The 27,058-nt window shown below is 51.2% G+C and overlaps 1 protein-coding gene across 1 annotated transcript in view; it reads right to left on the bottom strand.

Annotated features, from left to right (window-relative positions):
• RAB11FIP3 (RAB11 family interacting protein 3) overlaps positions 1 to 27,058 on the bottom strand; it is a 77,364-nt gene that overhangs the window by 12,423 nt on the left and 37,883 nt on the right. Inside the window, exons 3-7 of the mRNA XM_086473097.1 lie at positions 25,215 to 25,306; positions 11,573 to 11,760; positions 8,203 to 8,376; positions 4,351 to 4,485; positions 1,016 to 1,051 (exon numbers count right to left, since the gene is read on the bottom strand). Of these exons, the coding sequence (XP_086329223.1) occupies positions 1,016 to 1,051; positions 4,351 to 4,485; positions 8,203 to 8,376; positions 11,573 to 11,760; positions 25,215 to 25,306 (625 nt within the window). The remainder of the gene's footprint in view (positions 1 to 1,015; positions 1,052 to 4,350; positions 4,486 to 8,202; positions 8,377 to 11,572; positions 11,761 to 25,214; positions 25,307 to 27,058) is intronic.

Raw genomic sequence — 27,058 nt, 5'->3', positions numbered from 1 at the left:
ACGGGGAGCAGACTGAGCGTCAGGGCGTGGGGGTACGAGCATCACCCAAACTGAGCTGCCTATTCCTCTGCAGTATCCCTGCCCTCCTCAAAAACAAGCAAAGAGAAAAACAAGAACTGCAGAGGGCAACCTCCTTCCCGAGCCGGGCAGGACAGCTAAGGAAAGCTCAGCATAGTCTTTAAAGCACGATGACATGGGAATGGGAGGAATGGTGAAGCTGGGGAAGGAAAGGTGAGCCCCGGGTGTCATCGAGAGGGGATGGACCCTCTGCCCCAGCGACTCAGAGCAATCTCTGCAGCTTCTCCTGTGCAGTCAGGGATAAAAATGCCCACGAGCAAAGGGTGACTGGCACCACATGAGACGCTGCTGTAGGACAGCAGCAGCACAGCCTTAAACCCCAGGGAGGGGTTACCTGCAGCCGCCCCCCAGGAAGTGCCCAAAGCCCCTGACTGAGCAGGGAGGGCTGCTCCTGCAAAGGCAAGTGCTGAGGGTTACACTGAGCAAAGTAAAACAGAACAGGCAACAGAGAGTTGTCTAAGGCGGCTGAGTTTTTTGGGGTGCTGAAGAAATCTCCCTGAGTGGGTGGACTGACTGGTTCGGTCTTCTAGAGACTCTAGAGACCCACCATGGTGACACCTTGGGTGTCCCCTCCACAGCGAGCAGACAGCCCAGCCAAGCAGTCCAGAGGGACATGTCCTTCTAGAGACTTCTTCCCCCACTCCACATGCCCCCTGCTAGGGCACTGGCAGGATAGAGGAGGGAAAGCACCCCTGCTTTTGTCCTGGAAGAAATCAGGTTGTCACCAGCCTCCAGCTGTGTGCACAAGTGAGAAACCCCCATTTCAGAAAAACAGCTATTGCAAACTAGATCAGAATTAAATCCGCTTTTCCCCACCACTAGGCAACACGTCCAGAAGCACGACGCTGCAAACTTATTTTGACAGCCTTCCTTCCACGGGCCCAGCAGCTAGGACGGGCACCCCTCTCACCAAGCAGTAACAGGAGCATGAGCTTACCTTGCCACCTTCTTGCTTGAGAGTCTTTTATTTGGACTGCAGAATGAAGGAAAAACAGGAAAGAGTTAGGAAAGCTGACAGGGGAGAGCAAGGGAAACAGGAAACTGCTGCAAGCACTCCGGGGCACATCCTTTGCTATGGCAGGGGAGCACTTGGCATGCACCACCCGCACAGCCCGGCCACCCCCGGTAAAAGGCAGCGAGGAAACCAAGGGGGTGATAACGCACCAAACGGAGCAACGCCGCAGAAAACCTCACCGCCTCCAGCAATGGTACCCTCTCCCCGGCTGATCCCTGTCCTGAAAGCTGATCCCCAAGGAAAGCGCTAATAATAGCAGCGAGTTAGGTGGGCTTCAGCCCGGCACTGCCTGCCAACCGAGCTACGTCTCCTGCACTCCGAGGCACCCCAGCCTGCCCTCCCCTGCCACCTCCCGGGGGCTCCCTGCCGGGTGGCTGGGGGACAGGGTGCACCTCCTGCCTGCAAACAGGCACCTCTGTCCTTCTGCACACTGGTTTGCACTTCTCACAAGGATTATTCTCACTCTTTGGCTCTGGATCACCAGACAACTGCTGCCTACTTGTAGCTCAGTGATTTTAGGAGCTGTTGGTCGCATCCCCTTCTGGATTTTAAGCCCAGGCACTGTTATAATCGCTGGAGAGGGGTACGAGCTCTCCTTTGCACAGACAACTGACAGAGATCACACACCCCAGCTCCATCCTGAGCCAGCTGCCACCATACCACAGCGGTCAGGGTTTAGCTAATGCTCAGCATGACCCACGGTACGAACAGCCCATGTCTGCGTTACCCTGCCCCTCGGGACGGGGCTGCAGGCTCTCCCCGCTGAGGAAAAACGCTTTTTTCAGAAACGGCTGCTGGCTAAGATGCTCCTTCCAGTCCTTCGGTCGTGATCGACGCAGCTGCATTCTAGTGAAACAAGCAGGGCTTGGACCTCACTCCTCATCTTCCACCAAAACACACACTGTTGTCCAACAGATGCCACTGGGACGCATTGCTGACACCAAATCGTCACTGATTGATGGCAGCGAACACAGCTCTAGCCCGAGCAGAGAAGCAGCAATTGCATTCCCCGGTGCTTAGCTCAGTTTAAAGAAAAAAAAATAAAAAATCATCTGGCAGTCCATTCCTGCCTAGAGCTGCAACAATTCTATTACTTCTTAGAAAGGAGGAATTAAAAATAACTGATGACAATTTTCTTTTTTAAAAACACCATGACTGACCAGGGGCTGTTGTCAGGGTTACCAGCCTTCATGTCAAAAGTGCATCCTCAAACCCCAGATTTCCAAGGAGTGCAAGAGCTGCTGCTGGCCAGGCTTCAAGGACGCTCGGCACCCGCCCGAGGGGAGGAGGTCAGGCCCTCGTGTTTGCCAGCAGTTGCAACGAGTCACGTATGTCCCCAGCACCGGAGGGAGAAAAAATATTTTTCTCTGCAAACAGCTTGTTGGAGAACAGTGCCGGCACCCGCGGGTCTCTCTGGAGGGGATGATGAGACACACAACCTCTGCTTCAAGGGCACCACAACAAAACATATTTTCACAAAACTGGTTCATCCCAAGCTCCTTGCAGATTTCTTCCCTGCCTTCCCGTGCTGTGGGCTTGGGCAGCAGTGTCCCAATGCGAGGACCAGGCTCCCCACCTTATTCCAGGTATAAAACGCCGTATAGATGCCCACAGCCTGTAAGAGTGAGGCTGTTACACAGCAGCTTGGGCTTCACCCCAGCTGCAGGCATCCTCTGGAGCGGGTGTTTTCAGGCTTTGCCTCCCAGGCACGGTGCGACGCTGCTTGGCCCAGATTTTGGTCCACTTTCTGCCGCTCTCTTCTGCTTGCAGTCTAGGACTTGTCCCCTGCACAGAGGGCTTCATGTTGCTGGTGATGCTGGGAGCAAACAACGGTTCCTGCCACGTCGTGCATGCTGCACAGGGACACCTCTCAGGTCCTTACTGCAGAAAGGGGGGGCAATGGCCCTTCCATCGGGTCAGCGCGCAGGGGCTCTTAGAACAGATTTCCAGCACATTTGTGCAAAACTGGTGAAACCCTGAGCACAGCTGGAGGAACCACAACTCCTCGCCCTGAGCCCAAAGGCACTTGGTAGATCAAAACCTACAGAATTCCTACCGCGACACCATGGGACGGGGAAGCCTCCTCTGGAAATCCCTCACATCACAGGAGGCTCTGCGGTGTTAGTTCAGCTTTGCAGGTAAATTTGGTGGAGAAAGCCTGAAATGGAGTGGGGCTACCAGTGCATCCAGGGAAGTCCAGTGTTCCCCCTAACAACTGCATGACCGTCAAGGCCTCCAACAGCAAATGCAACTATTTACCCAAGAAAGAGAACAGGAGAGAAGTACTCCTTCCATTAAAAAAACCTAAGGTCAAGCTCCTATTTGTTTTCCAGTTCTCTTCTCACAGCTATATAGCCCAGGAGAGCTCCCACGTCACACTGTCCCTGTAGGGGACAGATAGAGACCAAGAGCACGACCAAAAACCAGGCTTGAAAAAGCACAGCAGATAGGAGAAGAATGATTATCATTAATGCCACCATCCTTCCACCCAGATGACTGCAAACAGGTCTGAAAAAAATAAGCAAACGAACAGAAATCCCTCCCCACTTGCCAAATCGCCAGTCCAGCTGCTGGCTGGCAGACCTCAAACATTCAAAAACTTGCGAAGTTCCTACGCAAAGGCCCCGGCGTTTCTCACGTCTACCCAGCTCATGGTGGCAGACGGGTGGGCAGGCAGCTGGCGAAGCTGAGTGGAACAAGATTTGACTGCTGCAAAGCAAGAGCGTCTACAGGAGAGGTCCCAAGCCACAGAGAGCAAGCTGATGTTCCCAGGTTACTGCTGCAGCGGGAGGACGGGCTGTACCTGCCCTCCCAGGTTGAACCAGCAACTCAGGCGTGCCGCCACGCTGGGTATCACCGGCCAGAAGACCTGGCAGTCTTTTCCTCGGTGACAGAAATACTGTACACGATCAGCTTACGGCTTCAAGTCCCAACGCACGGACTGCATTACTCGGAGCGTGGAGAAGCACCCACCACTCAGCAGGACATGCAAAGAGGCTGCCCAGAGCGGAAGGAAAGACTCTCATTGTCTGCCAGCCTCTGTGGCTCAAATCAAAGGAAACTTCTGCTCACTCTTCCTAATGTTATTACAGCCTTTGCCACCTGGGGAGGCTCACCTCGTTTGGTGAAATTCATCCCCTTCCGCAACCAGGAATCAACCAACACACCAGCAAAGGAAAGCTGTGCAAGACAAGGAGAGCCTTCCCTTCCAGAGCATCATTCCCAACACTGACATGGCCACACACAAGCCCAATTACCTATTCATTTCAAGATCATTCAGGCGAGCAGAAAGATCCTCCAGGCGGTTGATTTGTTTGTGGCACTGGCTACAGTAAAACTCAAATGCTTCATCTGCGATAATGCTGTGCAGTTTCGCGGCGAGCGGATTGGTGCTAGAGAAATCACAAGGGTAATTTTAACAGGACAGAACAGATGGGGCCGATTTTCATCCGTGGCTTCCACAAGCTGAGAGTACGTTTAGGCAGGGGAGCTTTTGGCATGAGATACAAGACCTGCAATTGAAAACTTCAGGGCAGATTGGGTCACCTCCCCCCGTCCATTTTAGAAGCCAAATCACAATCAATATGGAGTCACTATAAACTAGCAGGTCTTCCATCACCCTCCTCCCAGAAACTTGAGGGAGTCTAAGTCTAAACTAAGCAGCTGAGCTTGGCTTATGTTTCCAAACCCCTGTGCCAGCCAGCTCTTGTGGAGGACCCCCCTGAGAGCCCAGGGAAGGCGAGGTGCATGTTAAACCCATCAGGACCCAACAGCTCGGGAAGCTACTGGGTGGCTCATTTGCAGCTGCTGACGTGGAAAGCCAGCTGCTGAGGCATCCACCGACATTGGGCAAAACCAGAGCCATTTCTCTCACCTGCCGTGACTTGGGCAGGATAGAATTTGGCCGATAGATTTTGGATAGCAAAGAATTTGTGTTACGTTGGGGCCAAATATACACCACAAATCCTTTCTGCAGGAAAACATGCTTCTGGAAGCCACGGACTTTAATCAAAGAAAGGTTAACAGTGAAAAAACAAAGCAGTTCAATAAGAAAGACAGGTAAAGGTGTGAGCAAACACAAGCAAGCTTAAAACCAAAAAGCATCTGAAAGGGCTAGTCAGCCCCGTGATACAGATACACACTGGCAAGTCCTGGCCCGGGAGATGCTGAGCGCGGGGTGCCCTGGCTCAGCACCTTTGCACAACCCCTCGCTGTCATTTTTGGTGGCAGTGGGATGTCAGCAGCCCAGCCACCCCAGGGTCAGGCCTCTGAGTTTGTGCTGTCTGTACAGTATTTCCGAGCCCCCTTAGAACAGGCAACAGGACAACAGTAAACACCAAATTGCTCATCTCTTCCCATTCCCGGAAAAAAAAAAAAAAAAATTGAAAAACATTCCCCCTACCCTCTAGGGCAAATCTGGACCCAAGATAATCATTATCCACCAGCAGTCAGTTCAGTTGCTCAGGCTTTGCGCAGGATAAGAGGTGACAGAGGCTTTGTGGCACCTGCAAGAAGCAATGTGCCCTTGCCTGGGCTCTGCCCCCGCACCTGGCTGCACGGGAGCCCCGTTCAGTGAGTTTTCTTCACCCCGGCCGGGAGGCAGAAACAGCTCACCTGGCTGAGCACACCCCTGGGCGAGGTGTGAACCCGAATCTAACAAGCATTAATCAAAATGGGAAAAGCAGTGTAGAAGAGCACCACAGGCCAGCCTGGCAACTCTTTGGGTGCGTGCAGATAGACTTGGCCTCTGGCTGGGTTGGTTGCTTGCCCGTTGAGTGGGTGAGAGCTCAACTGCATGGCACCTCAGGGCGTCCCCACCTACCCCTCGTGGCAAGCTGCCACCCCCTGTGCTGTATGCAGCCTTCCTGCCTCTTTCCTCCACCTCATGGAGTAATGTTCATCTTCTGCAGGTCATGGGTGCCCACCGACACAGCACGTCAGCAGCCGAAATGGGTGCGTGCGAGGAGCTTGTCCTTTCGGTTGCCATTCACTTCCCACCAAGCGTTGCGGAGAGACTTCTCTTACCAGATGGACACGTCAGGGAATGGGTAGCAACCCAAAAGAAGGGATGACAAACACACATGAGGACTAAGCGGGGAAATGCAATACCCCATAGTGTTCCCTGAAGGCTCTTGGGTTTTGTATTAGCACTCTGGTGAAGATCTGGAGCTGTGGCAGGGAAATTTGTCAACATTATTCCCATTTAGAGACTCTTGTAACATGGAAAGGTGTGTGGCAATGTGACCATTTGTAAGCAATACTGTTCTTTGTATTCAAACCACAGCCAAAAAAAAGTTCAGCCTGAACCAGAGCTACCCTATGGTTCTTTAAGGTTTCCTTAAGTTTAAATGCACTGGGGAGGCAGGGCTGTGTTCAGAACAGCACAGTCTCACAGAACGATCAGTTAAGGGCCTTCACGCACGCAACAATAATCCAAGGTAAGGGCTAGACCCGAAAGGCACGAGGAAATCCTCTGTTTCCAACAGAACTATGTTCTTAACTCTGGAGGTTTTGCAGGGTTTTCCCGCAGCCTGCCTCCCTAGCAAGCCCCAGCAGTGAGTCTCCAGTGTAAACCACCATGAGCTGTGAGTGAGGCCCTCCCGGCAGAGGGAAGACGCTGCAGAGCATGATCTCATAGATAAGATCCAAAGAGACAGAGCAGCAGAGGGTAGACGGTGCCCTGACAGAGCAAGATTTGAGCACTGGGAGTGTAGGCAACCTGGGAGCTCCAGACTGATATTAAAGTTTAACTGATTGCAAAGCTCCTTTAGTTGAGTATTTTCTTGCCGGGAGCCTTCTGGACTGGGATGGAGGCCCACCCTCAGAGAGAAACTCAAAACAAACACCAAGGCTGGATTTTATCTGCGAATACTTCCTCTGCTGCAGCACCAGGACAGCCAGCCATACTCAGCACATCTGCACGGTGCAATCAAAGGACAAGCATGGATGAGTGACATGTCCCTTCCACTGCAGGGTATCCCATCACATCAAGCGCTGCAGCACTGGTTTCCTGAAATAACAGGTCAGGCGTGCTTTACAGCAACACTCTCCTATTGCAGTTAACATCTTCAAAATTGCCGCTGCACCAGCAAAAAAGAAAGTCAGCCCTGACCTGCAGCAAAGTGCAGGTGTGGAGATTTGACAGCAGTTCTTCCGTGTCAGCCCTGTGCAACCAGAATTGCCCAAACTCTACCAAGGGCATGGGGAAACTGGGAGCAAACAGGCAGACAGCAAAAAAAAAAGTTATGACAAGTTTATACTGCTGCAGAAAGTCCCAAACATGTATCATCCTAAAGGAAAAGAAGTATATTCTTGTCTTCAACGCAGGCATGTGGCTGGCCAGGACCACTCCTGCCTTGTGCAGAGATGCACCGCCTGAGGGAGAAACACGTCCCCACCATCATCTCTCATCACAGAGACTTTGTGGGCTGCAGCAGTAGATGATCATTTCAGCTTTTGCTTTTTTTTCCTTAGAAAGTAAGTATTGACAGGTTTTGTACTGCCATACCATCTCCTCAGTCCACCCTACATGGGCTGGAAAACCAATGTTTCCCTGGTTTCAGACCCTAATGTAAGGAGTGCCGGAAAACGCTACTGTCTGCTTCCTGCTCCACGTATCCCTCAGGCTGCCTAGGGATGGAAGGCTGCTGCAGCTTGTGCGGATCCAACCAAACATCATATCAAAGCCAAAAATACACGCACAAGAGAGCAAGAAGAACACACATTATCCAACAGGACCAGGGGTAAAGCTGCATGATGGTTTTCTCTACCAGAAGGTTCTGCAAGGAGCCACATCCCTAACAGGAGTGGGACCATGACGCTGTCCCGGACGCATGTGAAACGCAGACTGCTCTTCCACCTGCTGCCGGGCATTAGTGCCTTGGGATGGGAGGACAGGCACTGTTCCAGAAAAGGAAAGACTGAGGGAGGCAACTCCTCTTCCACTTCCCAGCTGATTACCCTGTTGTATCCAAAGTTTGCCAGGAACCCCCTGTTGCAAGCTGACTAGTGTGCAAACCCAAAGGAAACAACTCACACGCAAAGCATAGGCGAAAACACTTAAGAACTGAAACCAGTTAAACCATTGCCAGTGCTGTGCTGAGCATTACCTGGGTGAGAGGAACGAGGAGCTGTTAAAGCTGCTTTCCCCATTACACAAGCTGTCCGAGAACAAATCTGCTTCATTCCCTTCTCCGTAATCCTCAAAATGCTCCTCTCCGCTAATGACTGTAACGATGGAGTGGCTGAGGTCCGAGCCCAGGGGCAGGTCGTGCGGATGGGATCTGTGGGAACAGAGGGGGAGATGTTAGAGGGCGGCCACCACAGCAGCCTTCCCAATTGCATCCAACACACCCACTTCCCGAGTCACCTCTCCCATTCTGGCAGACCAGGCTAGCTCTTCCTTACAACGCAATTCAACCCGCGCCTTGGACGCTGAAGGGGCAGCCCACGCACCACGGGGAAGTTTGGTGCCATTTTTTTTCCACAACAAACCAACGCTTTTTCACACAAGCTCTCCAGCAGCTCAACACAGGATTTGGGGACTTGCAAGATGGTACCCAGGGTTGGTGGCAATATCTTGCACGGCACGGGCACAACCAAATCCACAGCAGAGAAAGAGCTCAGCATGTCCCCAACACACCCTAAATATGCTTTGAGTTACACCGTCAGCCTGGGTGCCGCGCTCACGCTCACTCACTGCTGTATAATCCTATCAAGAGCCCAGCACCAGGGTTTAATGCTGTAACCCCCTGCCATGACACAAATCCCGGCGGTTTACAGGCAGCTGCCCAACCCAGCAGGGACAGACCCCCTGCCAAGACAAAGGAGGGCTTTCCCTGCTCCTGTGGGGAAAACACCAAACATGCTCGTGACAGTCTTGGAGGGAGCAATGCCGTTTCATGTGCTTTTAACACCGGATACAGAAGGCTGTAGTGTTTTAAGCCTCAGCCTAAACCCTGAACACACCCAGCACAAGTCCTGGGACGCGCTTGCCTTCAGAGGGGACACAGCTCAGCACAGAAGTCGTCGCTTCTGTAAGCGTCTTCCCACGTGCGCAGTGGTGTAAAAAGCCAGGCCACCATGGCAGCGTGTGCCCGCTCTCAGAGGACTTTCCTGCCCACAACTGCAGAGGTTTTAAAATTAAGCTGGGGGGAAAAGGCAGCAGAGATTTGTAAGAACCAGGCTATGAAAGCAGCCCACGTGTCTATGAGCCACAGGTATGTGTTTTGGGGGGGACTAGCACCACTCTCCTCTCCAAAATCCAATGCCAAAAAAAAAAAAATTGCGTTGTTATAAGACCTGATATTTCAGGCTCTGCCCCCATCTTCATCCACTTCTTAGGAGAGGGAAAACGAGGGTATGACTAGACTGCTGTACTAAATCAGAAAGGAAAAAAAAAGATTACAGATAAGCCATTTATGACAAAACCCTGCACCATCTGAAGGATTTACCCTCATCCCGCTAATAAAAACATGCCAACCCTCCAGCTCAAACAGCAGTAGATCTCTATTGAACGGCAGACAAGTCCAGTTCGGTTTGTGGGCATCTGCACATCCTCCTCGTGCACTTAAGCAGCCCTATTCTTCCCGCAGCGGGATCCAGCAGAAACACCCCCTCCCCGGCGGTGAGTCAGGCGCTGCGCCCAGCAGACCATCGCCCAGAGCATCGGAAATCACGCCAGGAATAGAAGGCAGGGGGTGGAATTTTTTAAACTCACAAGCAAAACCCAACCCCAAATCTCTAAATTTGGGGCTGTGGTTTGACAAGTGCTGTACAGAAGCAGATCTGATCAGGCACCTGGAAACCCTCAGCCGGGGATGCTTCGGGCAATAAATAGTACGAGTATTTCATACACACCTACCGGGGCTTGAGCAGTTTCAAGGTCCAGAGCCCAACTAATCTCTACTACACATAGCCTAAATAACCACTTAAGCTGAAAACATCTAAGGTATGTTGAGCTTTAACAGCTACTGAAAAGCAGGGTTGAAGCTTTGATTAAGTCCACCAGCTACGCCAGTCAGATTGTACTGACTGTCCCCTGAAAGAGCTCCGGGCACTGGAGATGTAAAATTGTTGTCTTGCCTGGGGTCTGATGGCACCAAAACCAGCCCTCAACAACTCGAGAATAGATTTCCAGAGGTTTCCATCTCAAGCCTTCCAAATCTTTAAGCCAAATGAACTTTTTCCCTGATTTTTTTTTTGCCTACCTGGAATGTGTGCACATTTAACGCACTTGGCAACAGGCACCGCTGTGCTGGGACAGAGCACCCAAAGGACACCCGACCTTCCCAAGCCCACGCTGGGAGTAGCAGGGAAGCCTCAAGAACAACCTAATCTTAACGAAATTCCCAAGCAAAGCGTTTTGTACCTACAGGCAGGTGAATCTGAAGCACGTCATTCTCCCCAGAGGACGAGAGCGCACGCAGGCTGCCATGGCCCCTCCAGTGACCCTCCGCTCAGCGGCCGGGGAGCTCAGCGACCGATCGTATCCCGATTTAACTGTCACTGAGCTGAAGGCGCTGGGGCGAGGAGAGCCTAGCCGGCTAATCTCATTTCTGCCCTAATCCACAGCACCCTTTCAGCCCCGGCACTGAGCGCCCAGCAGCACTGTCTGCATCTCTGATGTCCCCAGATGTGATTCTGGGGTGGGTGAGGGGGAAGCCCAGTGATTTCTAAAAGCAACAGGAACCGTAAGCACCAGGCCTGGGTGTGTGGGTTTGGCCAAAAAAATTCTGTGCATTAGCAGACCTTAAGTGATGAAGGTTCCAGAGGTTTCAGTGCAGAACAGTGCTCTCGGGTCACAATTAAATGAGTTATTGCCTCTGCTCCTGCCTTCCCAGCATCCCAGTTTCACCCCCCAAAAAACAATTTTTCCTGCAAAATCTAGGAAATGAGGCGGGCCCAGGAGCAGTTTCACCAGCAGCGGTTCAGACACAGGGACAAAGATCTTAGCTCACACTTCTGTGCTTCAGGCACAAGTTTAAAACTAGTTATTACAGGAGGCAGTTGCACATCAAAGGGCACACGCGTGTTTAGGAAAAACAAGAATACGATGAGTTCGCCTCCTGACTTGAAAATTATATGTTGCGTTTCTGGCTTAAGTGATAGATTAAAAACTGCAAGTATTTCAGGTGTTTGGATCATTTGAGAACTTATTTTAGAGGTTAAAGATGCTAATGAGGGTACAGAAGTTCTCCCAAGGCAAGCAACGATTAACTCAAAGAGATTGCCAGGCCAAGCTCCAAAACAGCCTACGCATAGTGCAGTTTAATTATTATGATTATTCTTACAGAAGATCTATTTTGGTCTTGCATGAAGTTACAAATACAAAGAACAAACCAACCAGTTTCAGCAAGACAGACTCAGCCCACCTCATTTTAAATCCTCAGGCTGTGTCTCCCTCAGTCCTCATCTGCTCCCAGTTTGCCAGTTTTCTGCCCCGCATGGTGAGTTTTGCTCCTGGCCATTCCCACTCACCCATGCTCCGGCTCCTCGATGGGATCTGTGAACTCCGAGTGCACAGTGGAGTCGATGGCACTGTCCGTTTCTACTTCGTCGTGCATCTCGTGGTGTACTAGTGTGCTGGTGTCTTCATCCGTGAAGGTTTCGCACTCGCTGTACGTGCTCTCTGAGCCCATGTAAGCACTGTCAGTCACCTCATTTGCCTGGTAAAAAAAAAAAAAACAAAGGGAAAAAACTAAGATAGTACAGCCGTGTGGTTTCATTGCAGAGCAGGACAAACACGTATGGGGCAGCTAATTACTGCTGTGTTGCAGTTCGAAGCACGGAAATCCAACCTCCTAAAACCAGCACGAGCCATACCCCACATCCGGGGGCTGCTCTGTCTCCAGGTCCAAGGACCGAGTGTCACCCCAGGGAGCACCATGGCCTCCGGATCCCACACGCTTTGCAATAGCAGTGTTTGGAAAGCAGATTACAGAAATATATACTAAATAAGACTCAGAGGGAGATTTTGGTGTGAGCGAGTATGGATTTGTCGAGTCCAAGAGGGATTACCCACTGCTTACTCAGTGGTTCTGATCACCGTTGCTTTCACCCACTCCATTTTAAAGAGGACACATTACTAATCTGTATTTTCTGAAAAAAAAAAAAAACAAAAAAAAACAACCCACTATTCAAAACTACCAGTTAGCCCTTAAAGCATTTTTTCCTCCCCTCTAGTAATAGGAGGGCACCTTCCACCCCTCAACAGAAAATAAGCTGGTATATAAATCTTCATTACAGCATCTCATTTGCAGGGACCGACCGCATCAGCAGGACACTCCAATCTCTGCACTTCAGCTGGGACAGCATCCCAAATATTTTGCACTACTTCCCTACATCTATTACCTGCAGCAGGCTCTAGGAAAGAAGCACAACTTAACTTTTAAGACACCACACTATGAGCAGAGAGGACTGGGTTTTCCTCCCAGTTTTGCCTCTCAGGCAGTCGTTCATCTTCATTCTAGCCCGCTTGCTCACCTACATGGGCGGGGACAGTTGTCCCTGGACACACACGGTGCCGAGCCTAGAGCCATCCCGGTGTTCAGTGGAGAGCCGTGGGAGTACTAGAAGAAACACCCTCCTAAAGCAAAAGCTCTTGTTAGCCCTCAAAGTGCCAGCTCATTTCCCAGCATTTATGGGATTTCCCCAGCGCACCTCAGAACAAATCAAATCATTTTTGGCTCTGGGATCTCAGCTGTGGTGGGATCTGTCAGTGCTGGCACTGAGCTCCAGCTGATCCCCTGTCACCAGAGGTGTCGGGCAGAGGGATGGGAGCCCTCCTGCCTGGCCTCAAGAGAAAAAGATGCTCATGAAAAGCCATTTGCTCCATCTGAAGTTCACACAACGGGATCAAACCTCCTCAGCTGCTGGCTGCACACCCTCAAGCATGGCAGCAGGGCAAAGCAGCAGTATTTCGAACGTGGGCACCGACCTTGAAGCAAACCTCTCTTCCTCTGCCACAGAGCACACAGAGCAGCTTTTGGTGCTTTCTCCAAGTATTTTTGAGAAAATGAGATTTCTCAACGCCCTGTATTACAGCAGCTGGAAAGAAAATACACAGACATATGACAGCCGAATGAAAAACTACATTAGAAGTGTTCATTCAAAGCAGGGTACGTTTATGGCAGGATGGAAGAGTCCTGCTCACTGCTGCAGATGTTGCCCTCCAGCAGGAGAGCAGCTTTTAGGGCATGTGCTGTATTACAGCAGGAAAGCACCAGACCAAGAAAGACAAACTGCTGCCTTCATGTTACATAGACTTTGCAAACGCTGCTCTCGCCAGCCTGATTCTCCTCTTTCAGGTAAACACTGCACATCCCAAAGAACTTCCGCAGCTTTCACTGGTGCAAAGTGGCTCAAAGTACAACCAGCGCCTCATTTGGTTTCATCCACAAAATCCCAGGCTGCCTCAACACAGGCAAGGCCAAAAAGGGATAACAAGAACTTGTACAGGTGCTCTGAAAACCTCGGAGAGATGGATGGAGAACTGCTCAACAGTGGTTCCGATTGTACGTGGACACTGGGGAGCTGAGCAAAGCGACCGAGTCAACCCCCTGGCTTTGCTCCCTGCTGAGTGCTCCCGTATGCCCCTGTGCCAGCCGAGCACACTCAGCTGGGCGATGGATGGAGACCGACAGACAAAAGCTCTGGTAAGCTTGGCTCAGCTTTCACAGACCCGTGCTGACCTATGGACGGGAGTATCTCTCTAGGACACCACCCTGAAGTTAAACATGACATAAACCTTCACAGAACCGGAGCCTAAAGCCAGCATCAGGAGAAGATGGGGCTGTTCAAGGCTGCTGCAGTGAATGCCACCCCCTAGCACGGGGGAAGACGGCTTTCACTAGCCTTTGAGATAAAAACAAAAGCGTCCTAAAACCCCCACCCACTTTAAAAAGCATAAATCCAGCAAGACTACTTATATACCTAAAGCCTGGGACTTGCTTAAGCGCTTGACTGGATTTATGCTGCACTTCCTAGAAACACTGTTTAGGCTCTTAACGCTTGAGCAGAAGGATGACAAGGGAGATTTGGAAGCAGAGGCTTGGTCTGCCAGCTTGCTCACGGACACATGAGGACACTGCACCATCCCCAAGATGAGCCCGGCAGCTCCCCAGCCTCCCGAGGAAGGTGTGCTCAGGCAATCCCAGTGCTTTTCCAAGCTATTTGCAGGATACGTGAAGTTTAGGAGAGGCCAGGCTTCAGCGTATCGGACAACGTTCTGTTGTGACATTGTTAACGTTTTGCTTGAGGGGAAAAACCCCATCTCCATCCCGCACTGCACATCCCTGGCGCTCGCAGCAGCGATGACGCTTCGTGCCGGATCGGTGCAGCTCTGCCAGGCGGGAAGCAGCAGGGACCTGATGCAGCAGAGGGCCCAAGAGACGACAGCAGCCGTCCACATCTGCAGAGTTCCCTGCATGCTTCAAAGGAATACTTCTTGCCTGTTTGAAAAAGATTTAATGCCAAACTGGAAATAACTTTGCTTGCGGACTCCAAAGTAAATGCTGCTTCAAAGTAAGTGCCTCCCACTGGAAAAGCTTAAATTTAAGTATACATTGAAGTATTATAATGAGCACAAAGTAAAGACAACTATTGCAAAGAAAAAAAACAACTAAACCCAAAACAATCCAACCCTCAAGTAATTTGATTTAAAAAGACCCTGTTGTGGTTACCATTGCTGACCCTCTCAACACGAAGCACAACCAGGAGCTGAACAGCTCAGGACATCAGTGCCTTTAGTTAGATGGTTTATCTATCAGATTCTTACAAAACATCTTATTGATGGCAAGTATCAGTACGGACAGGCTGAATGAGGAAGCAAAACTTTAGAGCTTCAAGTAGCCACCAGAACTGCACAGTAACCATCCTCCTTCAGCCACACCAAGGATGTGCAGCGACTCAGTTATTTAAAAAAAAAAAAAAAAAAAAAAAGATGATCTGTAACACAATTTGCAAACTTCCTTTGTAGAGAAAAAATTTTCTCTTGCAATACTAACCTAGATGAGCTTTCAAATGCAAAAGCCCTATTAAAATTAAACCTACAAGGGCAATGAGTTAAGAGGCGGCTGAAACTGTAAACAAAGTCCTTCTCCTGAGCACGAGCGTGGAGAACTTTGCTTTACATTTCATCATGGATTAAGTAACTAAACCTCAAGAAAAGATGCAAGGAGGAGATAGGCAAAACAAGGGGACTTAGGGAAGGTATTACCAAATGCCTGATAAAGCGAAGCAAAGCCAAGCTCCTGTGCCCTGGGCAGAGTTGCAGGCGCAGGTTGCAGAAAGCTCTTTTTTATGGCTTCATGAGCAGCTGGTTTGTGTGCTGATCCTTTAACCCCCCTGCCACATCTCTCATTCAGCCAAGTTCACCTTTCCTTCAACAGATTAAAAAACCCCACAATACACAAAGATGTCCATGGGCTTGGGACAGCCTTGGTAGGCTACAACTGCCCCAAGGGACACTTGCCAGGAACATCCCCACCACGTTCAGAATGGGGTGGGTGTCACCAGTATCAGTGTATTTCAAGTTTTTTATCAAATAAGACATGCCCTTAGATGTTTCAGGTAAATCTCAGACCTTAAAACTGGGACACATGCACATACAGATCCCCTGAAGTGAAACAGGATCGTGGTTCGACTGAAGTTCCCAACTCCAACTCCTCCACAAGGTATTTCCCCTGGTGCCAGAGCTGTTTGCCTTGGCTGAGCACAACATCAGCCATCTGGGCACACCTCTGATTGTTTAGAGGTGTTCAGCAAAACGCCGAGGATTTGAAAGCCCGGCAATGAGCCCTCCTGCTTCTAAAAGGAAATAAATGGATGGAATCAGCATCGGGGTGATGTAATGTGCCCTGATAAAATGGGCCAGGTGACGAAGCACCTTAGGAGACTCCTCCAGCAGCAGTTCATCTGTTCTCGGCATTTGATTACATATTGGAGTAAAGACCATTTGATTAAAAATAGTAAAGTGTTATAAACCCCATAATGATTAAAAAAAGAACAGCTGCTTGAGTATGAGGAGAGGAAACAAGACTATTGGGAGTCACCTGCACGGGACATGTTAAGCGTTGATCTGTGATGGACAGAAGCTTTAGCCCAAGCTTTGGTAAGGCGTTGCCTTGGAGAGGAGGGCAAAGTCTGGCTCCCAGGGAAGTTCCTCCCAGGCATTTTCTGCAGGGCTGGTCCCCTGCTCATGCCCAGAGCCGTCCCGGCATCCCAAAGCTCTGCTGTCCTTGGCCACAAACACTCGGAAGCTCAGGAAGGGCAGTGGGGGGAGAGGAAAAGGAAAAACAACTTTGTTTTCCCAGCAAGCGTGAGCCTATTTAGGATGAACGCCAGCTCTGACTGCACACAGGACAGACTGGGGAGACGGACCGGCTACAAAAACCACCCTCCAAGGACACCCTCGTCTGCTGACTGCGAGCAGGGCCCCGGTGCCAGCGTGCTGGGAACGCTGCCCTGTTGAGAGCCGAGCCAACGCCAGCCCTGCAAATGCCCAGAGACCCTCACGCTGTGGCTGCGGGACAGGCTCTGCCTGCAAGGAGAAGCGATGAAGAGCATCCAGTCTGCTTGGCGCAGCCTCCCACATCGCAGAGGTAGCCTGGCTGGTGACACCGAGCCCAGGACGGCTCACGGTGCTGTGGCATCAGCCTGTTGGGGACGTGTGCCTGCTCAGTCTCGCAGCAGGCAACCCAGGCTTAAACTGGCTTTAAATCAGTTCAAAGCCAGGGAGAAGGGAGGCAAGTCGTGTTTATGCTTCCACCCGAGTCTATGTTAATACAACCACCCCCAAAGCCCTGAAACGCCCCACAGCAGCTCAGCCTCCAAGTGCTGGCAGCCAGAAACCTGTAACGCCACCGAGCAATCCCCCACTAGCAGCAGGCGCCGACTTCTCGGCCACAATATTTGCCTCTTCCCATGTATCTGGGCACTGTCTGCTTTCCAGAGAAGCCAGGGAGCCAGCACTCAGCCTAGGGTGAAGGTAACTTTCACAACACAGCCCCTGAAGTTGGGTTTTGAGGCTGCTACGCCTGCTAAGACCCCACAAAGGCTGAGGAAGAGAACTGCACTGCATCTGTCGGGGCAAATAAGAAACATTCACCCCAAAAAAAACCCTGAGAACCAAAAAAACAACTCATAAGGCACCAGATCTTGCAGACTGTCCTCAGCACCCCGAAAGCCTGCAGCCACCACCCCTCCCGGTTCAACTCCCCCAGGACGACCCAGGCAGACAGGACTATGAAGATACCATCGTGCGCACACACCCCTGGACTACAGGGAGGAAAGACCGTTCCTAAACATGCTGCACACGCCAACACCCTCGGTAAGAAAACAGCGAGTGGCCAAGTTGGGTGGATGCCCAACCTGCCTCTTCCCGACACCTCCAGGGCTGAGAGCAGTCCCCAGGGCCAGAGATCTACCCCCCTCTAGAAAGCCAATCCTTCCTCGTTTGGTGCCAGCCCTCCGAACCCACCTGCGGACACATTGCCTCCTCGCCCCAGTCAAACCCAGCTCCAGAAGCGCGCAGCGTCAGGAGCCGCCGGCTGCTTCTGCAAGGCAGGAGGGAAGCAAAGTCCAGGAGCCGCCGGGCGTGAGGCTTACCGACTCAGCGCCGGTCCCGAACAGAGCGCCTTTTGTTCCCGACCTCCCAGCCTCCGCGATAAGGAGAGGAGAGCTAATGCACACTTCCCTGCGTGTGACTGCAGCCCTCCTGGCTATGTGAGTGCCAAAATAAAAGCACGTCTTCAGAGCCCCACGCAACGGCCAGCCCCGCTCCAGGTGCACAAGCTTTCTTTTCCCACGAAACCATCACCAATTAAGAAGGTTCATTTTGAAGGGGATCTATAGAGGCTTCCAGGGCTTATCTCATCCTTCCCGATACTTCTGGTGAATGTTTAAGCACTAAATGACAAATTCCTTCCTTATAGCCACAAACAGAAAAATGAATAAAGCTTGCCTGGCTCACTAGGGGAAGATCAGGAGCACTTTGCTACAGATCAGCAATCACAATCACCGTTTGGGTGACTCAGACAGCAATCTACGATACGTAATGACAATATTGACCACAAAGAAGGGCTAGTGCTTTGGTCATGGGTGCTAACTGAGTTTACAAACACACCAACCTCACTGCTGCCCAAGCTCTGCATTGCCCTCACCCAAGCAGCTGCCTTCTGCCAACACGGGAGCCTTGTCAGAGTCAGCGCCGCAGGGTGACCCAAGCCACGGGATCCTCCCTTCCCCTCGGCAGCTGCTGGCGCATCAAGTCCTCAACAGCACATCGTTTGCAATGCACCGCTCAAACCCAGAAGTTCTGAGGGGTTTGCCTGCTTTTTGGTTTCCTCTCTACAAAAACTTCACGTACCTCAAACCTCAGACTCCCTCAGTCATGCCTGTCTAGCATAAACGAACTTATTTCATTCCATTACCTTCACAAATCACATTTTCTCCGGGTTATCCTGGCTCTCCTTTGGGCCATATCCTTCCTGAAGCACAGTGCCCCAAGCAAGACTCAGCAACACTGACTGGAAGCGTCTTGCACCTTGATAACCAGTTGACCTTCTGCGCCGAGTCCAAAAAAAGCAAGGACTCCTGCTAACGAGCCCAGCAGCAGGGGAGTTATGCTTTAACCCAAGCTCTCCCCCTTGCTCTGTCCGGACCTGCTATTCAACTGAGCAGGTCGCAGACTTTTTGCTCTCCCAGCTCCTCTGTGTGTTCTGCCAGACCTCGGGGATGGTCTACACCACTGCGAGGAGCCCAAAGTCAGATACTCCTACAGCAAAATTAATTAGGAAACCCCAATCACTGCCAGTCTTACTTTTCAAACGCTTACTGAGACACCTTTGCTTCCAACACTGCTTGGCCTGCTCGCAGCCTCCTGATGCTGCTGTTTTCCCGCGTCCCAGCCCGCCTGGTGTGCTGTAGCCCAGCTCCCACGTGTCTTGGTCCTGCACTCACGGTTCAAGATAAGGCTTCAAGGTCTTTGTTTTCCAAACTCCTTCCAACCTGTTTGGTGCAAGGCAAACACTCCAACTAGGATCTTTTCCGACCAGCAAAGAAATTTCTCACCATAACCATAAACTAGAGTCCCGCCTTCGCGGACATTTGTGTCCAATTTACACTCCCATCCTTTCCTCTAAGCAGTACTGAGTCTACACAATAGATGAATTTCCTTGGTATTTTCAGGCTTTTTGTTATCACCACAGACTGATTTTGGAGTTCAGTCCAGCAGTTTTAGTAATTTGATTACTTTATTTTCTTGTGTCTAATCAATACAAAAATAATGCAGACTGCTCACCTGTTTGCTGTGAAAGTGTGTTCTGCACGTGTGAACGGGATGGGCAGCTCCCTTTGCCTCTCCATGCAGCGGAGCAGAAAGGCTTTGGGGACAGTGGGGACATTGCTCAGGGCTCCACATGCTTCTCCAAGGGACAGACAGATGAACAGACATCAAACTGCAACCGTCACCTTTCATAGCCCTGCAGTTCTGGCCACCTCCAAGATTTCGAGTGTAGCAGCTGTTTATGCCCAAATTAACACCAATTCCAGCAGCTGACTTGGAGAGAGATCTGTCATTTTATTCCATTCAGACACGATGATGCTTTTGGGTCAGCCTTGTGACCAGAAGCCCGTTGAGGCCAGTCCTTCCAGACAGGGGAATGGCACTGGTAAAGAAAGCCTGAGCCGAGGGGTGAAGAGCTGCAGTCTTCACACGCTGCTGTCTCCATCTTCCCACCCCCACCACTGCTGCGGTGGTACAGCAGTGCCAGCGTGGCAAAGGTCCACGGACCTTCATACCTGCATTAGGGTAGTCAGGGAACAGCCCATGGAGTCCCTGGCAGAGCTGGTGAGCTGAACCCCTGGCTCTCTGAGCCCCTTGGGCAGGAGGCAGCTCAGAAGCAGGTTGCCTTTGAAGGCTGCAAAGCTTAACCCTGTCTTTTCAGACTGTCTGGCCTTCACCAGCCATGCATCCGTTGCTAACAGTGGTATGGAGAGGCAGAGGAGGTAGAACCTCAAGTAGACTGATGAGGATTGCCAAGCAGGTCCACCACCAAGGCAGAAAACACATACCCCAAATACTCTGTGCTCACTAGGCACAGCGCTCTGCCTTAGGGGAAGGCAAGTATCTTCCTGGGGAGCCTGTAATAAGAAAGGAGGGCTCAAAAGGTCCCCTGGTCTACCAGGAGAAGAGACAGCGAGTCTATAGCAGACTTGTACAACAACCCCACATGGGCTCATTGCAAAACTCAAGCCATGAGGAATGATAGCTGATGCCTCCAGGGTACAGCTCCTGCACGCCCAAGTTGAGGTACAATATGGGCTCTCAGCACAGCTTCTGTGTTACCAGCGCACAGCTGGAATCCTACAGGTCTTTGGTCCCCTTCGAAGAAACCGAGCAGCTGAAGAAATCCAGAAACGTGGATTTAAATTGCTTCACTCTTGATTTTTTGCCCTTCAAGGAGCACTAAATTCAATTGATCCACACCAAAAGAAATTCCAACTTTAACAGAGGTGACAGCTCTTTCAGCAGTCGCCAGCTGTGCCTGCGGACAGGCAGGCTGGAGAGCACCACGAGTATCCCCCTCCTCCCAAAATGCACAAAGCTAGATGTGGGACCTCATCAACAACCATTTTACTCCCCAGATCCACTCCTACTGTGCTGTACGACTCGCTGCTGAACATTTAGCCAGAGGGGACATGCCTGGGGGGAGCCAAGGCTTGCAGGGTGCCCACATGTGTGCCTGGTAAGTGTTGCTGCCCGTCTGGTTAGTGCTGCTGTTCTGTGAAAGCAAAATTCTTTTCTCGCAGCCATGCACAGCTCAGCATGATGCAGTTTCCTGGCTGCTACTGAGAGGAGCCACAGCGGCCGCCCAGCAGATGGCAACAGCCCTGCGCAAGGTGCACAGCACCGCCTGCCCCCGCGCCTCTCACCTCCAGCAGTTTCGGCTGCCCTGCTTTGCAGATCTCCAACAGGGCCCTTCTACCCAGGTTCCCACGGCTAAAATAGGAATTTGTGCTATTTATCATGCTCTCAGCCAGCCTGTAAGGAGCACAGCCTTGCACTGGCTCTGCCTCTCCTCCAGCCCACCTAAGGTTACACATCTCCATGCCCCATCCCAATGTAAAACTCCAGCAGCACACGGAATTTTTGTGCCTTGCTTTCATTTGGAAGCATCAGCCTTCCCGCTCTGCATTGCTCAAGGGAGCTCACCCACCCCCAGGAGTCAGGGCAGAGAGCCCTGGTCCTAGGGCAAGGCACAGCAGGTATCAAGAAAGCCAAGTCCAAATTCACCTTTCCCCCTGCCACAGAGCATGGCAAACAAGTCTGTGTACCTCAGAACTGAGTCATGAGCTTCACCGGAGCTTGCAAGGGAGGCGAGGATACCTCCTACCCTCCAGTTAGTCAGCAGCAAAGCTGCACTAGCCCAGCCTGGGGGAAAACAGACAAGGACTCAGGTGTCTGGACAGACAGACTCCAAGCTCCCTTTACATAGATTTTACAAAGCAGAGCAGTGAAAAACACTGTCATTATTTTTTGTGATGTTTCCCTGCAGAAGTAGCGAGCAGTAACCTTGTCATCCAGCTGCCTGGCAACCACCACACATCCACCTCAGTTAGGGAGAAACTACCTGTGGCTGCAGGCAGGTAACCCCGGCGAGATGATGCTCTCCCTGCACCAGAGCAGGTGGACAAGGGATGAGATTCCTCTTGCTTGCGTGACAGCGGAGCGCTGGGGATTGCCATGAGCCCCCTGCAAGCACAGCTGGACACACAAGCCGCCACATGGCTGCAGGAACCCGGGCTCCTGCGTCTCCTGTCCTCTGCAAGCCACTGTCTCAACAGAGCTATGCAACCAGAAATCCTCTTTGGAAACGGTCTAACAGACAGAGCTGTCTGCCGAGCAGACCTGGCAAGGTGCAAGAAGAGCCAGAAGCTCTGCACCACACCAGGAGCCACACCAGCGGTTGGCTTGTGGAAGTATCTGACATTGCAAAAAAAGGGCCTTCCGTGAAGCGTCAAAGTTCAGACCTGGCCCCCTTTGAGACGCTTTTACTGCAAGATGCAAGTGCTGGTGGTTCTCTCTGTAGAGCGAACGCTTGCTGAAAGACACCGATACTGGGTACTCAGGGTGTTCCACAGATGTTGAGCTCGCTCTGATGACAGCCACCAGAAGAGGGGATGAGTCACCGAGAAGAGCAACCTTATTAACAAAGAGAAGACATTTTCATTTAGACTGCTTGAAGCACTTGTTTATACTTGTTTGAACAAACACTTAGGAGAAAAGCTCTCTGTCAAGACCCCAACACTTGTAAGAGACAAGCACTCAGCCACTGCAATTTCGTGCTGTTTAAGGGGGACCACAGCCAGTACTCCAAAGCCAGTAGCCACAACTACTCTCAGTACCATGGCACAGCAAATGCAGCACTTCTTCAGCTCACCTTGCAAACACCCTCTCATGTGGCACGAGAGGAGCTGTGCTCCTTCACCCCATGGCCCTGACAAAGCCAGAGGGGCTCACCCGATCTCCGAAGCCCACCAGCTGCGTTTTGGGGGCTGACAAAGAAGCTGTCGCGTTAAAAAGGCTTTTTAGCGGCCAGTTTGAGAGCTGTGTGCTCGCTGCGCACCATCTTCCCAGGTCTGAAACGGGGCCATTGGAGAACACAGAGTGCTTTTTGGGGGGTCTACTTGAAGGAAAGGCAACACCTTCACTTTTGGAAGGGTGCTTCTTTCCCCCTCCTCTCTTCCAGGTGAATCCAAGCAAGGTGGAATATACATTAGGAAAGGTCTCTTGTTCTGTTCTCTGTCTCACAATTTCCAGAGCAGCTGCCTGCTGCACCGAAGGAAGAAGGACCGGCCGGAGATCCCCCACCAGCAGACAGCTCTGCCAGGCAGCACAGCACGGTGCTCTGGTGAAAAACACTCATCCGCTGCTCCCAGCAGGTTGCTTTGTACAATGGCTTCTCTCATCCCCCCTCCCTGAAACAGCTCAGGCTTTCCAAGGTGCAGCACTACAGGACATGTGGAACAAAACGCATGTTGGGAGCTCGCTGCTCAGCTGAACGAGAACAAAACACCACGCGCCCCAAGACACCAATTTATTTTTACACTCGCAACACTGAGCGGTATTTCTCGATCATGTTCTCATTTGCTGAACCTCTATGAAACACTTGCAGGCTGGAAATTATTTCGAATCATGTATCCAAGACAACAAAGGTAATTCTTCCCCAGCATATTAAACGTAGACACTGACAGAGCTCTGATCTTTAGATGATTACCCTGAATTCAGTATGAGAATCCATTTACATCTTTCTGAAAAGGAGATTTCAGGATTCATCACCTTTTTCCTTTGGGTCACCTTGTCGTTTCAAGGAAACGATGGCCCAGCAGCAGCAGTATTTCATCCCAGCGGGGCACACACCCGGCTTGTTGGTATTCCTGCCCAGAATAGCTTGCAGCACTGACAGAGCTCATCTGTGTTAAATTAGCCCTTAGAAAACATCCCTGCTCTGAATCTCAGAAGATTGTCCCTTGACGCAGGTCTGAGGAGCAGAAAGCGAAAGCCTTTGCCTGCACGAGCACTGCGACACAGACCGTCACAGCCTCTAAATCGCTCAGTCCAGCGGTTAAAAAGCACATTTGTGACCTTGTACCAGATAGAGAAAAAATATGGAGACCTATCTGCCTTTCTGCCTGCTTCTACCCAGCTATCACTGGCTTTTGTGACTATCTTTCAAAAAGGAAAAGTAATCTAATATTCAACATGTCCTTGAAAGCCTTCTGGGGGAGGAACCCAGCCTCACGCACTCTTAAGGCCGTGTTCATCCGAGCAGTGCTAAGGGAAGAAGTGACTTGCACTGTCACTCTGAGCAAGTCCATTGGCTTGATCGAGAACGGGAGCCAGCAAACCAGCTCAAGAGAGAACCCCAGCTTGGCTGGGAAACGGGATGATGACCTGGTTGACTGTCAAGCATAAGTTGTCAGTGAGAGCTTCAAGCCATCTTAAGTGATGGACCTGTGCTCACTAACGTGAGGAAGTGCAGCTGCCCAACATCCAGTTTATCATTAGGAAACTCAAAAGAATAGCTCGAGCCTTTTATCAGGAAGTCACAAGGCCAAAATAACATATTACAGACTATGCAAAGCAGAGACCTGTCTATTTCCATGCAAATATAAAGGAGACTGGGAGCCCTTTTGCAAGTAACAATTTGTGTGATAAATACATCCAGGGCACCAAGACACAAGAGTCAAAAACCTGAAGAGGAAAGTTTGGAAAAGAAAGAGCAGGAGAACACTATTCAATCCCCATGTGGGATGAAGGAGCCAGCTGGCCCTTTGCTCTGAAGGTACCTGCTGCTCCAGGCTGGAAGGCAGGGAGCAGGGATGGAGGAAACCTACTGAGCAAAGCTCAAAAGCCCAGAAACACAGACAACAGGTCACTGTAGCAGCAGCCTCCCTTCTAGCTGGGGTGAGCAGATAACAGGACGTCACTGCAACATGCTCCTGTGTTAAGGAATGCAGAAGGGAATTGAGGGATGGAGGCTACAACTTTAACAAAAGGAAAAGCCCCACGTCAGGTAAGCATCTTCATCAAGCCCAAGAATAGAGAGAAAAAAAAAAAAAAAAAATCTACATTTTTGTCTTCTGCTCCACTGTTTACTGGCCAAACAGCACCAAGTGCCAATGTCCGACTGCTCTGCTGTGCCTCTCAGGTGGGCTCCCAGCTAGTACATCTCAAAAATCAGGTTCTCCAACCTGAGAAACTGCAGCAATAAGACAGACACAACAGCAGCAGGCACCCTTCCCATATCGCTAGTGTTTCGCTCCAAAAAGGGTCTCTCTCTCTTTCACCCAGGGCACCAGGCTGTGGCAATTTTGCAGGCTAAGACAGCACTAGCTATGGACTTTTGCTCAAACACCAATTTTAACTTGAAGAGCACCAAATGCTTGGTGCAAATTCTCCGGGCCAGTCAGATTAAAGGAGTCGTCTGCACTACATGTGAAGCACCCCTGAGCCCTGTCACAGTAAATGCTCTTCCCCTCCACCCAAACCCTCCATGCTCGAGTCTCACGCTGTATACAGCTGACATCCACCGGAGTTAACAGTGCTCATACTTGCCTCAAACGTGACAAAGTCATCAAACTCATCAGGACAGGCCGGGGCTTCCTCCTCAGGGGTATATCCCATATCATACAACTGGCTGTCAGGATCTGCAGAAGAAAATAAAAAAGAAAGAGAATCATCAAAAGGAAAGGTTCACCCTCAAACCAAGGACAGCTTTGGGAAACACGACAGCAGAAGGACAAGAACTTCCTCCTGCACGCACCGGTGCCTTCAGCTTTCAGAAAGGACCTCTGCTTCCAGGCATCCCACCACCACCTCAGGTGGAAGGCAACTGGGACAGCTGCTCACGTCCTACAAGGCCCCTTGCTGTTCCGATGGGGCTAGCACCTAGATTCATCCCTACCCCGCCATGGTCTCCATTCCTTTTCCTGGTTTCTTCCCTATCTCCGTTTCCTGCATCCTCTTATTCTTCTCCCAGAAGGCTTTAATCCTGCTGTGGGCAGGGAATACATTAGATCTACGTGTGACAGCCAACTACCATGGGAACGGCAGAGAAAGCAGGCTGCACCATAGCTTTTATCATCTACTGCTCCTCCCGCGGCCAGCCACATCAGGAGCCATCCTTACAGGGGGACAGGAAAATAGGGGGTTTTCAAGGAGCTTTCTTAAAATAAATAAATAAATAAAAATTACTCCTCCCACCCCCAAACACCCATCTGCAGCGGAGCGGAGCGGCATTTCTCCGAGCCCTTTGACCGAGGAAGGAAGCGTAAATTCCCCGTGCTCCCTCAAGCAACAGCTAATGCCTGATCCAGCACACGACCTAGATCACAGGCTGGAAACACTAAATCAAGATCAGATGCTGCAGTCCCAAAATAAATAGCAGGCTCCAAACCACATGCCTTGGAGCTGCAAATGTTGCGGCACTAGGTTTGTCTGATGTTGATAAACTTGGCTGGGCAGGAGGAGTCATCATGTCAGTGCTCCCAGGAAAGCTCCGCAATCGCCCGGATTTGGGGAGGGACAGGCTTTCCTTTTACGGCTGCTCGAGGCAGATGATGAGAGCAGAACTACAAAGCAGGGTCTGCTTTCTGCGTCCTTCAGGCTGGTGGCTTCCCAGCAGGCTGGCAGTGCAGCCAATTCAAGCAGCTCCCAGGCTCGAGTCCAAACCAAAGGGGCACACAAGTCGCATGATGTTTCGCTGCAGCCGAGAGGCGCAGCCACAGCACCGTACGCAGCCTCCCTCAGAGGGTATATTCCCTGTACAGTCACAGCCAGGGCTCCCGCTTCGGGTCCATCTCCAGATATCAAGAAAGGCCATTTTTCGTTAAGGGATCTGTACGTATAGCACGAAGTCAAGTGGTTAGGGCAGAGGACAGAGTAAGGAGTCAGGCTTGCAGCAACACCCCTCCCACCCAAACACCCTCCCCAGTGCCTCTTTCAGCTGACCACTAAATGCAAACACAGACAGGGCGCCAGGAGATACTGGAGCCACCAACCCGATGGGTACCGGCAGGGTAGGAGAAGCTGAGCACGTGGCACCAAGAAATGAGCCCTCCCCTAACCTTAGTCTGGGGCTCCCAGGGGTTTAGACTGTAAATCAAAACCAAGAATAAGCCAAATTGCTTTTCCAGAAACCAGCATACAATGCTGGGCTCTACAGCAAGCACACGGCAGGGTCATGGCTCCAGCAGATGAAAGGTGCTCTTGTTCACAATTTATGACTTCTATAGCCCTGCTGCTCTCCTCGGTCGTGGCACTGGGGCTGCTACGAGCTGTACTTCTGGCTGCTGGGACTCCTGCATGGAACCCTGAGCAGGGCAGCAAGATGCATGTGAAAACACTGCTGCCTAAGCACCCTGCTCAAGGCAAGGGAGCCTCAGGCCACCTTCTACTCT

The sequence above is a fragment of the Leptosomus discolor genome, chromosome 14 (assembly GCF_034619465.1).
Source record: "Leptosomus discolor isolate bLepDis1 chromosome 14, bLepDis1.hap2, whole genome shotgun sequence".
NCBI classification, from domain to species: domain Eukaryota; kingdom Metazoa; phylum Chordata; class Aves; order Leptosomiformes; family Leptosomidae; genus Leptosomus; species Leptosomus discolor.
The sequence above is the reverse complement of the archived record's forward strand: the minus strand, read 5'-3'. Positions and strand labels throughout refer to the sequence as shown.